The sequence below is a fragment of the Spinacia oleracea genome, chromosome 1, assembly GCF_020520425.1.
Source record: "Spinacia oleracea cultivar Varoflay chromosome 1, BTI_SOV_V1, whole genome shotgun sequence".
NCBI lineage: Eukaryota > Viridiplantae > Streptophyta > Magnoliopsida > Caryophyllales > Amaranthaceae > Spinacia > Spinacia oleracea.
The window spans coordinates 119814242-119828850 of record NC_079487.1 but is presented as its reverse complement, the minus strand read 5'-3'; the positions used below and the strand labels follow the sequence as shown (position 1 = coordinate 119828850).

The following is a 14609-nucleotide window of genomic DNA, read 5'->3' as shown; positions in this document are numbered from 1 at the left end:
TGCAATTATTTTGTTAGATTTTGATTTTTAGGAGATTATAATTTATAAAATAGTATTAGTTAGTATACTGTGCTAACTTTTAATTTGGGTATGGTTATGTTTTTATGTTTTATAATTTTTTTAAATAATATTTCATTTATTAATATGATCATTTAAATTCGATCTTGCTAGTTTTTTAAGGCTTGTTTGTTAAAAGCTCGTTTATTAAGGCTATAGTTTGTTAATAGCTCGGCTCAGCTCGAGCTTTAGCTTAAACAAGCTACTCGTGAGCTAAGCTCGAACCACGAAAAACTTAAATGAGCCAAGCTCGAAAAGGAAAAATGAAAGCTCGGTTAAGCTCGGCTCGAGCTCGGAAATTTCTTATCAAGCCTAGTTCGAACAGCCAAATACTCGGCTCGGCTCGGCTCGTTGACATCCCTAGACAAAGATGACAATGGAGGATTTTTTTTTTTTTTTTTAAGTATACAAAGTCAACATATCCAATTGTTCAGATAAGTCAACAATATTGAAGGGCTCAGATTTACTGTATTGTGGTGGCTACCATTTCATTGTGGCCACTCAAAAACCTTCCTTTTTTTTATAACGTTTGTTAATGTAAAATTTTAATTATTTGTATCTTAATTATTAATGTGTAAAATTTAAAAAGTTACTTAATTACACAATTATAATTATAACTTTCTGTTAAAATAGATCCTAGGAATTGTCAATTCCATGTTGCAAAAGTTTTATTTCCTTCCCGAGACCGTGACCGGGCTATTTTAGGAGAAGATAAAGACATTTCTTTCGGTGATTATTTTCTTTCTATAGTTTAAGACATCATTTTTTATTTTTCTCTTGTATTTTGTTTGTATTTGCTCCCTTGCTAGCTATTTGAGACTTGCCCTTTATTTCTTATTAGCTAATTACAAGCATGTGACTCTAATTTTTCTTACATGTGTATAGTGTGAATAACGTGAAAACAAAATGGTGTGATATTTAAGGATCGGAAAAAGTAGTGTTAGCTTGCAGATTATGACATACCACGTAAAAACATTGGATAATAGATTGCGGCAATTTTTGTTTATAGTTTTCTGAAAAACAGAACCAGAACGATACCGAACTACGCCTAGCATTTTTGGGACAATTGACAACCATAATACTCAATCACACCATATTTCTCTAAGAAAGTATTAATTGTACTCTAAAATTAATACTGATGTGCTAATGTCTAAAGTAAATACTAGGAAAACAAGTTAATCAAACTAGGATCTCTTCATAGACCATAGTAGATTGTAATGACTAATTAATCTAGCTAACTAGTTTGAGACTTTAGTTATCAGTTGCAGCAGCAACTACAATGGGGCTCCGAACGTAGTGATGATGTCCATCTGACCATACCAACTCTCCAAACACATACCCAGAAGGCATACCACCATGTTTAGCTTTCAAAGTCACTGTAAAACTCTTCTCTTCTCCAGTTTTATTAAACTTCATCACCTTAGGCTCAACAGTAACCTCAACACCGTGTGGTTGGTGCACACGTGCTACATAAGTTGCAGGCTTTCCAACATTCTTAACTGTTCGAGTGACAGTGATCGAGCCAGACAGGCTAGGGACTGTGATTGAAGGGTAGTTGAAGTTCATAATCTTGTTGTTTGATGCTTTTGATGTACAGTTATAGTTACTGTCAAATGACTTGATCATGTTTTTGTCGTATCCAAGTGCACATAGGAACTCTAAGTAGTCGGTTGTGGTTAAGTCATAGACCAACCCAGGGTCCATGGCACGGTTTGGTCGTACATGTCCTGCACCATACGCGAATGGGTTGGTTTCACTGAAGGATGCATCCATCATTGGGCCATTTGTGTTGTCTCTTACTCTAGCTGCAACAATACAATAGGTAACATGTTAGGTATTACAGTTGGATAATTTGGTGCGTTCTATTCACCTGATTTTCACTTATCTTGAAACTCAGGTATTACAGTTGGATAATTTGGTGCGTTCTATTTACCTGATTTTCACTTATCTTGAAACTGACTTAAGATCAGATAAGTTAAGTGAAAATCAGTTGAATAGAACGCACCCTGTAACAAAAACAACATGGTTCATAAAGTGAGAGGATTACCTGTAGTCATTATAGCAGATCTGATAGCAGCAGGAGTCCAAGTTGGGTGCAGGGTCTTTAGAAGGCCAACAACCCCAGAAAGATGGGGGCAAGACATAGATGTACCTGAAACAACCATATAAGAAACTTTACGATGATCTGATGCTTCTTCTGTTGGACTCGCGCCTCCAGAGTATGCAGCTAAGACATTCACTCCTGGTGCTGTGATATCAGGCTGCATATATAGCACGACAACATCAATATACAGCATTTCTAAGACATACTAAAGATTACAAGGAAAACCACAACTTACTTTGAGAATCTGAGGAGTAACAGTATTAGGACCTCTGGAAGAAAAAGCAGCCATATAAGGAGCAGGTTTGGTGTGTATTTCAACTGATGGGTGAGTAATGAAACCATACGCGTCACTGTCAACAAATTAAACATTTCATTCCAATGAGCAAAACAAATAAACTAATGTGAAATCTGAAGTAAATATATACAGGGTATCTGTAAATTGTAATGTGTATATATATGTACCCATTGGTGGAATTGATGTAGGCCAAAACAGCAGAACCATCCTCATAAGTTAGATGTGTTGCAGGAAGTACATGAAGATCAGCAATAATCTCATTGCCGCTAGCTTTGTCGTTACAAAGGATCATCCCAACAGCTCCAGCAGCAGCTGCTTGCACACCTTTGTCTACTCTTGCATTATTTCCACGGATGCAGGCCAAGATTTTCCCCTGCACTTTATTTTTATCTAATGTGCCGGGCATGCAAAGTTTACTGATGAAGAAACAGATTTTATTTTTATCAGATTTATCCTCAACAATATCACAGTTGGAACAAGCTTTTGATGATTAAGAAATGGTTAAAACTTACGCGTTGTCAACGGATGCATTGGCAGCTTTCGCCAGAACAGCAGATATCAGTGGATAAAGCCTGTCTTCTGGCAAAGGCTTTGATAAGCTTGAACCCTGACATGATTCAAAATATTAATAATTAAAGTATGTGTTGGAAAGCGTAAAGTCAACCATTGTGCAATATTTAAGAAACGAAAGTATATGCAGATTGATAGTACCTTGTAGCTTTTCCCATTGCGAAGCTCAACAAAAGCTTGAAACTCACGATCCATAGTACTAGCACCAACAGTAATCATCCAAGGTGCAACATTAGAAACACTCCCAGCAACAGGTCCAGAATTACCAGCAGAGCAAACAACAACAATACCATTACGAACAGCATGAAAAGCTCCAATGGCGATTCCATCATTCAAATAATCACTAGGATCTCCACCAACAGAGACAGAGAGAACATCAACACCATCATGAATAGCCATATCAAAGGCCGCCAATAAATCAGCATCGTAACAATCACCCCAGCAAACCTTGTATGCAGCCACTCTTGCCCTTGGTGATCCACCTTTGGCCGTTCCATTGATTAAGCCTAAGACGGTTGCACCACGAACAAAGTTTCCTCCAGCTGTTGATAGTGTGTGAGATCCATGACCGTCGAAATCACGTGGGGAGTTGGTTGATGTGTTGGCTATTCCACCATCAGCAATGAATCCTTTGTTGAAGTACCTTGCCCCAATAAGTTTCCTGTCAAATGTATACATAATACATTGGCTTAATTATGAACAATCAACAATTGTATACTATCACAGTATCACATCATGTATGGACCAATGAGGTCTTGACCTAATGGTTAATATACTAAGGGTATGATCTCAGGTTTAAACCCCATTTGTAGTGTGTATTGACTATTATGGCTCATTTACAACAAAAAATCATTTTTTTCATAAGGAAAAAAAACCAAGTTAATCCTAACTAATCTTTTTATCAAAAGACGAAAACTATAACGACATAATAGAATAGGACAAGAAGCTCATTTTGCCGCCAAGAAATCCGTCGTTTGATTGGCTTCCCGGTAACAAAATGAATCCAAATTTGATAAATTCCGACTAGTATCCTGAACAAAAAAAAATCATGTATATATGAACATGTATATTCTATAGTTTACGATCATAAAAAAAGAAATCATTAACGGACCTATTGCAAGGGACACCACCATTTTCATGCTCACAAACACCTTTCCACTTGGAAGGAACAGGTCCATATCCTTGGTCATCAAAGCTCTTTGATTCAGGCCAAACCCCTGTAAATGAATTGGAAGAAGAGAATTAGCTAAACATTGAAAGAACAAATGTATAGAAAATGAACAGGATAATGATATATACAACTCTAAGGATTGTACAAGTATATAAGCAATTCAGTTCAGTTCCATTCATACACGGAAAATTAAAAGAACATACCGGTATCGAGGTTGCCAATAATAGTATCTTCTCCAAATCTAGCCTTTCTCCATGCTGAACTCCGGTGAATTTTACCGTTCTTTTCAAGCATCATAAAATCCCATGATCGTGTCGTATGTAGTTGCTTCGCACGATTTGGGAACACAGAAACAACATCTGGATGTTCTGATTTTCACAATTTTAATTAAGAGAAAGCAAATAAAACCAATAATTAAGGGATTTCATATCATTAAGAACATTGTTTATATTCATGCTCAAAATATCATAATTCATAAATCGACGGTAGAGAGAAATTCTTAACTTTGATTTCAATACCACATCAACAATACTTCAATAACAATAAGATAATGAGGATTTTGACGGTATGTATAATGTGTTGTACCTTAATCACGGAGTATTTCTTATTATTTTCGTTTCCCAACAATAGCACAAGTCTTTGTACCAAATTGAAACATGACTAGGTGTGATAGATATGATCTCAATCTTGACTACCAACTACCATAAATTATTAGGTACACCCGGTTGTACGTAGCTCTACGTGCAACCGGATCGTTTTGTATTTTTTAATCCCTCGAAAAAACTAGACCAACTACTGTAGCTTTTTCTTTTTTGAGTGGTATCAATACAAACTAGCTAGCTAATATAATTGACAACCACTCGGAGTATTCCGTAGTGACTACCTTCGTTTGGGTATTGTAAGGATTAAAGACGGTTCTTTTTACGATTGGGTATTGTCTTACATTCAAATTAATTACTAACTTCGTTTCTCAAAATGATCTTTACACTTTATGTGTACTTTAGATTATGCTTTCTTCTATTTTTTGCCATGAAAATTTACAAGTTTACCCCTCTTACCCCGACAGGCCCACGCCATTTATAATTTTCCACCATTTTTTTATTTTATTTATTTTTTTCTTTCATCCATTAACATTTCTATTACTTTATCCACATTTTATTATGTTTTCTAACCTTTATACACACTCTCTCTTTTAACAGTAAATATAATTATGTAAGGGAGGTAATAAAATTTATTTATTTAAAAAATAAATTTAGGATTTTAAAGGTAAAACACACTACAAGAATTTGTATCTTTAACGACAACCTAATTACGACGGGTCAAAAAACCCGTCGCAAAAGCCTTTTGCGTCGCAAGTATTTACGATGGGATTTCTATTAACGACGACCCCCTTTTATGACGGGTTCGCGACAGGAAATCCTGTCGTTAATCAACGATTATTGGCCTTTCGCGACAGAGAGTTCTTGTACGCTTATAGAGTACATTAAACATAAATAATTTTACCAACTTAGCATTGTTTGGTTGACATAAAAAAAAACATTGGAAGTTGAAATGGAAAAGTGAAACTTCATACTTCTCACATTATCAACCAAACAATATTAGGCATGAATTTAATTAAAGAATCCACTTCTTATAATTTTGTATTTTATAGGAAATTCTACTCCGTGAACCAAACTACACCTTAGTTTTTACTAATCAAAAGACTCACAAAGTCACAAGTCATAACCCTTCGCGCTTATTAATTTGATTGTTATGTGGGAAGGCAGGCAAAATTACGGTAGAGAATATGTAAAAAAAAAAAAAAAAAATTGTACTCATAAGAAATTTTATGTTCAAAAAAAAATATAAATACTTCGTATATATCTTCTTCAATTATTAACGGGAAATCATCAATGCATTGAACAAAGAAAAATGGAAAAGAACGAGTTATTACTTGCTATTTCTGCTGCTTGCTCTTCATCTAGCATTGCCGCAAAACCATTAATATGCATCTTGTATGAATAGAATATAGCATCCCTCGCCTCTTCATGACTATTTAGCACAATCAAGTCATAATTGATAAAACAATATTTAAAAGTTTAAATTATTTTAAAGTAGTCGTAATTAATTAATTACGAAATACAGAAATCCAAATAACAAAAATATTAAACAAAAATATAGAATTAATTTTTAAAATTACCTTCCAAGATACGATGCAAGGAAACTATGGTGAGAATTTTCTACACGTTCAAAATCTAGTTGGGTAAGATCTGGACCATGTGTATGTGCTCCCATATACACTATGTAAGACTGAATTCATCAATAAAAACAACAACATTAACAATAATGGCATAAAAGTGTGCATGAAAATCAATAAATATTAAAATAGTTTGAATTTAATTGTCACATTCAATTTACACTATCAAAAGATACATAAATTAGACATGCCTGTTTTGCCGCAAAACTAGAAGAACTAAGCATCGAAAAGAGGACGAAAAACAATACAGTATTCATCCTCATTGCTTGATTAATTTTTTTGGGATGTTTTGATCAAGTTTAAGAGTACTTATCCCTAAAATCAATAACTATTGTTTTATAAACGGGATTAGCTTATATAGGGAAAACATATCACGGTTGATTGATCTTAATAGAAGTTTAGGTAGGCAACAATACTGAATAAGATATGATTTGTCAAATATTTTATATGATTAATTATCAAAAATCTCGTTAATAATTATCTTATCGACTTACCATTTCTAGTGCAACTCAATCCTTTACGGAGATAAAATATTATCCATATTACGGAGTATTATTCACTATCAAATGCGGAATATTATCCGTATTCTTTTGTTGATTTTGTTGCCCCAATTAGTGCGGCCCAGCCCATTATATATAAGGTAATTAACTTGTACGGTTGTACACTTGTACGTAGTACTTGAAGAGTTGTAACTTGTAAGGCTCTGCTATTTTTGTCTTAATACCAGTTTCAAGTGTTATTTATCAGTTTTGTTCAGTTTGTTTCAGTTCAGTTTAGGAGCAATCAACTTATTATTATTACTATTATTTTCTTTCAAAAAAAAACTTATTATTATTATTATTATTATTTAGTAATATACTTTTTCTATTTTCCTTTTCGTACATTAAAACATTTCCTATTTCCTTTTTTGGCCATACACTTTTCACAAATTCTTATTTATAAGTGGTATACAATAAATATTGTACACTGAAATAACATTGACTCAAAATGTTTAAAAGATACTTATATATATATATATATTTATTTATGTATATGTAAAAGTTATCTATTTTTTTAGTGATAATTTTTTTTATTTTAATAACAATCATTTTCTTCGATATCACTAATAATGTGTAAAATTAATACAAACTTTTGTAAAAGACGATCTTACAGGAAAGACCGCCTTGTTGTCATCTAAGGTGCCACATAAGCTGCCTTATACACTGCTGATGTCAGCGTCAAAAATCGAAAATATATACGGAGTATTACATTTGCGATTTATTTTTCATTTTTATTTTCATTTCTCTCAGACATTTTCTCTCTCTTCCTCCTTTCATTAGATTAGGGTTTTGCAGCAGATTTGGATGAAGAAGCGAACAACTTCTCGCCGCCGTCGTTGATCATTCGCCGCCAGCAACCTCTCACCGCCGTTGTTGATCTCCTCTGGTACTCTCTCTCCTCTTCGTGTTCTCCATTTTTATTTCCTAAAACCTAAGTTGAAATTCATTTTGTAACAGAAAAAATGGTGGATCGCGCTTGAATCGCGGCCGGAGATGACGGAGAAGACGACGGAAAAGACATAGATGGTGGCTTGTTGAGGTAAATTTTCCATCTCTCTCCTTCATCTAGCTATCTCTTTTCTCTCTCCTCTGAAATCTTCAATTTCCCCAATTTTGATTTTTAAAACCCTAATTTGCGATTATTTGTAACAGTAGAAGAGGTGACGGCGGTGGTGATGGAGAGGTAAGTCGATGTCAAGGCCGGAACATACAGAATCAGGGAGCGAAGCGGCGAAAGAAAGAGAGGAAGAAGTCGTCGACTCCTCGCCGCCGCCGTCGTTTCCATCAACTTCCGATTGATGTTGACAGATCAAGTTGTTCCACGCAAGAAATTAAATGTGGTGATGGTTTCTTCTAAAGTACTCTGCTCCTCCGATTCGCTCTGCTTATGCGGTTGTTCCTTCGGTGTTGCTGGTGGTCGTCATTGGTATTGCTGGTGGTCGTCATTGGTGTTGCTCCTGTTGTCGCCGCCTCCTGACTCTACGTTGTTGCTTTGTTGATGTTGATTAATTTTATTTTTTTAAATTTCGTTATGGTTAAAGTTTTTTTAGTTGAGAATAATTATGTTTTAGTTAACAATAATTACCTTTTAGTTAAGGTTAATTTGTTTTAGTTGAAGATAGTGATGTTTTAGTTGAAGATAGTGATGTTTTAGTTGAGAATGATTTTGTTTTAGTTAAGAACATATTGGTTTTAGTTAAGGTTAATTTGTTTTACTTAAGAATTATTCTCTGGGTTTTTAAGTTTTAGTTAAGATTTATTTAATTTTAGTTACGATTTACTTGGTTTGAGTTAAGTTTTCTTGAGTTTGAGTTATGTATTTTTGAGTTTCAGATAACGAATTTCAGAGTTAAACCAATTAGTTAAGCAATTAAATCAATTAGTTAAAAAATGAAACTAATAAGTTAAGCTTCGGAATTAATTAGTTAAACAATGTAATAAATTAGTTAAGTAATGTAACATATTAGTTAAACCATGCAACCAATTAGTGAAGCACTGGAAGCAATTAGTTATGCACTGAATTTAATTAAGTTAACCACTGGAACTAATTAGTTAAGTTTGAGATTCAGTTAGTTAAACAACGAAACTAATTAGTTATGCAACGAAACCAATTAGTTAAGCAATGAAGCAATTAGTTTAGCACTGATGAAACCAATTAGTTAAGCAATAAAATCAATTAGTTAAGCATCGCAATTAATTAGTTAAGCAATGGAACCAATTAGTTAAGCACTGAAACTAATTAGTTAAGAAATACAACCAATTAGTTAAGCAATGGAGCCAATTAATTAAGCATTGACGCCAATTAGTAAAGCACTGAAACCAATTAGCTAAGCTTCGTAACTAATTAGTTAAGCAATGAAACCAATAAGTTTACAGTATAAAGAAAGTATTAGTAAAGACTGAAATCCAATTTAGTTAAGCAATGGAATGAATTAGTTTAGCAATGGAACCAATTAGTTAAGCAATGGAATTAATTAGTTAAACAAAGGAATCAATTAGTTAAGAAATGGAACCAATAAGTTTACAGATATAATGAAAGTATTGGTGAAGCTTGAAATTTAATTAGTTAAGGCTAAAATCCAATTAGTTAAACAATGGAACGAATTAGTTAAGCAATAGAACGAATTAGTTAAAACCATGAAACCAATCAGTTAAGCCTGCAATTCAATTAATTAAGCACTGCAGCTAATTAGTTAAGCACGAGAACGAATTAGTTAAGCAATTGAACGAATTAATTAAGCTTAAAACAATAGAACCAACTAGTTAAGCACTGAAACTAATTAGTTAAGTCATAGAACAAATAATTTAACAATATAAAGTTTGTTACGCCTGAAATTCAATTAGTTAAGTAATTAAACCAATTAAGTAAGCAAAAAAAATTTCCAATTTACTGAATTAATGTAGTTTGTTACGCCTAATTTACTGAACGTTCATCAAATTAATTTGCTGCTTTTGTTCGTTAGCTACATGCATCATCAAAAGCTACTGGTATCATTAAATTCTGAAGAAATTTTCCAATTGCAATTACCGGAGTCATTTATTTTGTTTGACTATTTCTAGTTCATTATTATTTGCTCGAATTCAATTTAGTTGCTTATTTTTGTGTTTTTTTGCTGGTATTTGGTTGAATTGTTTTGCATTATTTGTATATTTATGATTTATATTCGTAAGTTTTTTTTAATATTTAGGAATCATGAAATATGTACTGATATGTGTTGATTTAAATTTCATATGTATGCTCCAATTAGACAATGATAATTCAAATTTTATTTAGCAAATAAGATTTTATTCTGTTAAAGATTAAGGTATGAAATTATATGTCCTGGATGTATGGAAGGATTAAGGTATGACAACCTACTTGCCTTCCATTAAGGGGTTTGAGTTAGTTTTGGTCTGCTTTATTGCCTTATGCATTAAGGTATGACAGTCATATTGGATTAAGGATTATTTCAATTCTAAACGCTCCTTTAATTTTACATATCCTAGGAACTTGAGGCAGAGGACAGAAGTGATCAGCGTGAAGATGAATCTGAGGTCATTGAATTTAATGTGTCTTGTTCAAGTTAAAACTGTAACTACATCAACACAAGCTGACGATGAGTTACTATTTGTTTATATCCTCTATGAGTATAGCTTATATCCAATTATCCATGTTCTGTTGAGGTTACTATCAGTTGTGATTCTATTAGTTCACTGACAAAACAAAATCTTATGAGTATAGCTTATATCCAATTATCCATGTTCTGTTGATCACTAACAAAATTGTTACTCGTGATTGCTTACTCTGAGTGTAGAGATCCATGCCTTAGTATGAGGATTAGTTCAGCAACTACCCTGGAAGTTAGAGCTACAGGGATTCCATACGCCTTTGCACCTTGTGTTGCCATAAGTATCACTGCATAAAAAGCTTTTTGATTAGTATTTTAAAAGATAGATTTTTCTACAAATTGCTGATTACAATTCTCATGTCCGTAGAGATCAAAGATGGGACGTTGCTATGAAAGTTACAGTAAGGATCCCCAGATTGTGCAGGAAATGACCGAGATAATCTAAGGTTTACAAGGAGAAAATCCTAAAGGATCACAAAATGGCATTCCTTATGTTGGAGGAAAGTAAGCAGAGAGGGCGACATTGTTTGCCCTCTTCGATCTTATATGTTGTAGTGTATATATATGATCATATCTATGGTGAAAGAAAGTTTTTATTTGATTCGATTATTTGTATATGTTAGATTTAAATCTTTAGGTAGATGTCGTTTGACTTTCTATCAATGATTTAATTTGATTATAAAAAAAGTAGCAATTGTTAGAAAAAATAGGTAATACGGAGTACTTGACAATGTTTAACAACCTAGGTAGTACGGAGTAGTTGACAAACTCCCTAACCACCCAGGTAATATATAATTGGCAAACTAGTATTTGGGTTTGGGCGATTCCCCGTGTTATTATGTGAATAACAATTGATTATTATATTCTTTAATGAAATTATGTTAAATTCTTTTCCACAAGATAATTATTTTGTATTATATTATTATTAATTTTGCGAAAAATAAAAGTTAGCTCAATTGGATAGTGCTCTAGTGTTGAAACTAGAGGTCGCATATTCTAATATTCTTAAGTACTCCCTCCGTCCCAAAATATAGTGTCTATTTTTCATTTTGGGTGTCCCAAAATATTGTGCCTATTTTCCATTTTGGGTGTCCCAAAATGTTGTGCCTATTTTCCATTTTGGGTGTCCCAAAATGTGGTCCAATATTTAATGTTTGTACCTGGAAAATAGTGTGGTCCTATCATTAATGTTTCTATCATGAAAATGTGGTCCCATAATTTATTAATTTTTGCCTTAATTTTTGTTTGAAAAATAAAATAAATTGTATGCTTTTCTACTAAAACACAATAACATTAATAGTTCATCAGGTTATTTTTCAAGTTTCTTAATTCCCGTGAAAATGTCAAACGGACACTATATTATGGGACGGAGGGGGTATAAATCACAAATGAAAGTCAAGGTAGCGTGTGTGAATAGTGTCCAAAACTCAATTATGTCATCTAATTAGAAAACAGAGGAAGTATAGTATAGAACTATAGATTGTCTTTTTTAGGTCTTGCACACAAAAATCACTTTGTCAGATTTGAGATCAAAGTAAAGTTGGCTTCTCTTAGCAGGCTCAGGAAGAGATGGGCCTTGCATCAATTGGACAATTTGGGTACAATTTGGGATCCAAAAATCACATATCATAGCCCAAACACAAGCCCTCTTTGTAACAAACACACGAAATTGCCCTCACACACTGTTTTCTTGTGCGGTTTCATAAAATTGAGAGTTGTAATTTTATGATTTGCTGGAATGATTTAGGGTTCTTGTACAATTGATTTATTTATTTTTTTGTGTTAGCACCCGATTCACCTTTAAGGCTAATTCGGATCCGGGGCGAGTTTTGGGTGGTTAGGTTCCAGTCCCCTCACAATTGTTGTTGCGGGAGATCGAACACGGGTTCTCCCTACCAAGTTCAGCCTCAATCACCATTAAACCAACAAGCAATTGGTTTCCTTGTACAATTGATATTCTCCTATTTACCATTTATAATGTGCTCAGGCTAATGGACGAAAAAATATCAAAATGTCCGGGAAAGTTAATGGTTTTTTGACTTTTTTAGAATGATTAAAGGCTTTGGAGGTTTGTGATAGAAAAGTTGGGAAATTTTATTTTAGGTGCGAAAAAACATAATGTTTATGTGATCTTTGCCATTAATACGTGGTAAAAGGGGGAAAAAATAGGTGGTAAAAACAACTTGTCAAATTTTTAAGGTGATAAAAATAATAAATCCTTAAATACAGGACTTGGCCGCACCCGGAGGTTCCACCTTGAATCATAGAGCCCGTTTTTCGACACTCCCCCACTACAACAATTTTTATCTTTAACGACAACCTAATTATGACGGGTCAAAAATCCCGTCGCAAAAGCCTTTTACGACGGGGCTAACAACCAAACAATGACGGGAATAACCGTCGCAAATGTCTTTTACGACGGGTTTACGACGGGATTTTCTATTTACGACGGCCCCCTTTTATGACGGGTTCTCGACAGGAAATCCCGTCGTTAACGATTATTGACCTTTCGCGACGGGATTTCCCGTCGTTGATATTACAAATTCTTGTAGTGCCCTCACACTTACACTTGCCATTTTAATTTGGCATAGAGTAATTAAAGGTCCAAAGTCTCACTCGTGGGCCTGTTTCTGATACCATGTTAAATACGGGCCTGAATCACATCCGTTATCGAAAGAGAGTCCAATTAACAAGATTGTAGGAGATTCCACCTTAAAACCATATGACAGTGGGAATAGCCCCTTGGCTTTATTAAGTGATTAATTATCTTCTCTTTTATCAACGTGTGACTCTCACACGTGTTTTTTCATGGGTCAGATATTAACATAAATAAATTACTATAATTTATAAAAAAATAAAAAAATCATGTGATTTGGACACACCCTAAATTACATAGAGCCCAATAATTAATCAACATAATCAGCACAACTACAACTGCATATGTTTGATTTTTAATACCACTCCGTATTTAATTAGTGTTAATCTGGAAAAACCTGCCAAATTTCCAAAGTAAACTGCTGAATAAGCATAACTAGGAGATAAGGAGATGTATTTGGCTCTAAGATCTGTTTTCTATATTAAACAATTAAAAGTGTTTAATTATGATGCAGAATGGATCAAGAGATCGATTTAGGAGATGTACGTGTATGGTTTACGTGTATGCCATTATTTTGTTGGATTTATATAATTATAAAATAAATAAATAAATAAAGTATTTGGATCATGTAATTATGTAGTGTAAAATGCATTATGAGGCAATGTTGCCACAAAACCGAATGCAATAATTAGGATACTTGTTTTGGAGCTAGATTTCTATAGATGAGTTTAGATATTTGTTACACTTAAGCTATATGGCCTGTATATGGTGGAATCATGCTGAAGTGAAATCAAATTTGGCATATTACAATGAATACATGATGGTTTATTGTTGGTAGATGACTTACCAATTTAAGTATAGGTTAATTACGACGTTAATTAAAAAGAATGGTAGGTATATTATTTTATTATTATTATTATTATTATTATTATTATTTGACGGGAAAATATCGTCTTTGTTGAATTTCGTTGTAATCCCTAATTTTTGTAAATACTCCGTCAGTCTTTATCTAAAGTCTCATTTTTGTGGTTAACGCATTTTTTTTTTAAAAAAAATACTCTTTATGTTCCTTAATGTTTTTGCCATTTTTTTTGGCACATTGTCAATGCACATTTTACATCGTTAATATCTCTAATTACGTGTTATTAAAAATTACTCCCTCCATCCCTTAACATTCGCCCAAGTTTAACCTACACAGAGTTTAAGGCAAATTAGTTTGACTTATTAATTTATTAGGTGGTACTCCGTAAAATATTTGCCAAATAAAGGGGTAAGGGTGGGGTGGATGAATTTTTTCAATGCTTTTTTTTTAGGAATAGGAATATATGTGTGTCCATGATAAGTGAGAGAAATTATATAATATTAGTAGACGTATGCCATTTATAGAAACGGAGCGGATATTAAGGGACGACTTTATAAGAAAAGAGCGAATA

The 14609-nt window shown here is 33.4% G+C and overlaps 1 protein-coding gene and 1 long non-coding RNA gene across 2 annotated transcripts; one reads left to right on the top strand and one right to left on the bottom strand.

The window, feature by feature from the left end:
* Window positions 1–1153: 1153 nt before the first annotated feature.
* On the bottom strand, window positions 1154–6759 carry LOC110795125 (subtilisin-like protease SBT5.4). The gene is made up of 11 exons (XM_056842179.1): window positions 6625–6759; window positions 6377–6486; window positions 6131–6228; window positions 4401–4565; window positions 4138–4243; window positions 3168–3687; window positions 2969–3063; window positions 2624–2872; window positions 2397–2511; window positions 2105–2318; window positions 1154–1862 (listed from the first exon to the last, which is right to left on the bottom strand). Exons 1-11 carry the CDS (start codon window positions 6694–6696, stop codon window positions 1309–1311), a joined length of 2298 nt encoding a protein of 765 aa, XP_056698157.1. The 5' UTR covers window positions 6697–6759; the 3' UTR covers window positions 1154–1308.
* Window positions 6760–7700: 941 nt separating this feature from the next.
* Window positions 7701–8371, top strand: LOC130471847 (uncharacterized). Its single transcript, XR_008932145.1, has 3 exons — window positions 7701–7858; window positions 7930–8011; window positions 8125–8371. It is a non-coding gene; the product is annotated as an uncharacterized lncRNA (long non-coding RNA).
* Window positions 8372–14609: the final 6238 nt, after the last annotated feature.

Bases quoted from the DNA above. Each gene is read 5' to 3' on its own strand.
- LOC110795125 (XM_056842179.1), bottom strand. From the start codon at position 6,696: ATGAGGATGAATACTGTATTGTTTTTCGTCCTCTTTTCGATGCTTAGT. The intron at 6,487-6,624 runs GCATGTCTAATT...TGATGAATTCAG, and splicing joins CTAGTTTTGCGGCAAAACAG to TCTTACATAGTGTATATGGG. The intron at 4,566-6,130 runs GTAATAACTCGT...TGTGAAAATCAG, and splicing joins GCAAGCAGCAGAAATAGCAA to AACATCCAGATGTTGTTTCT.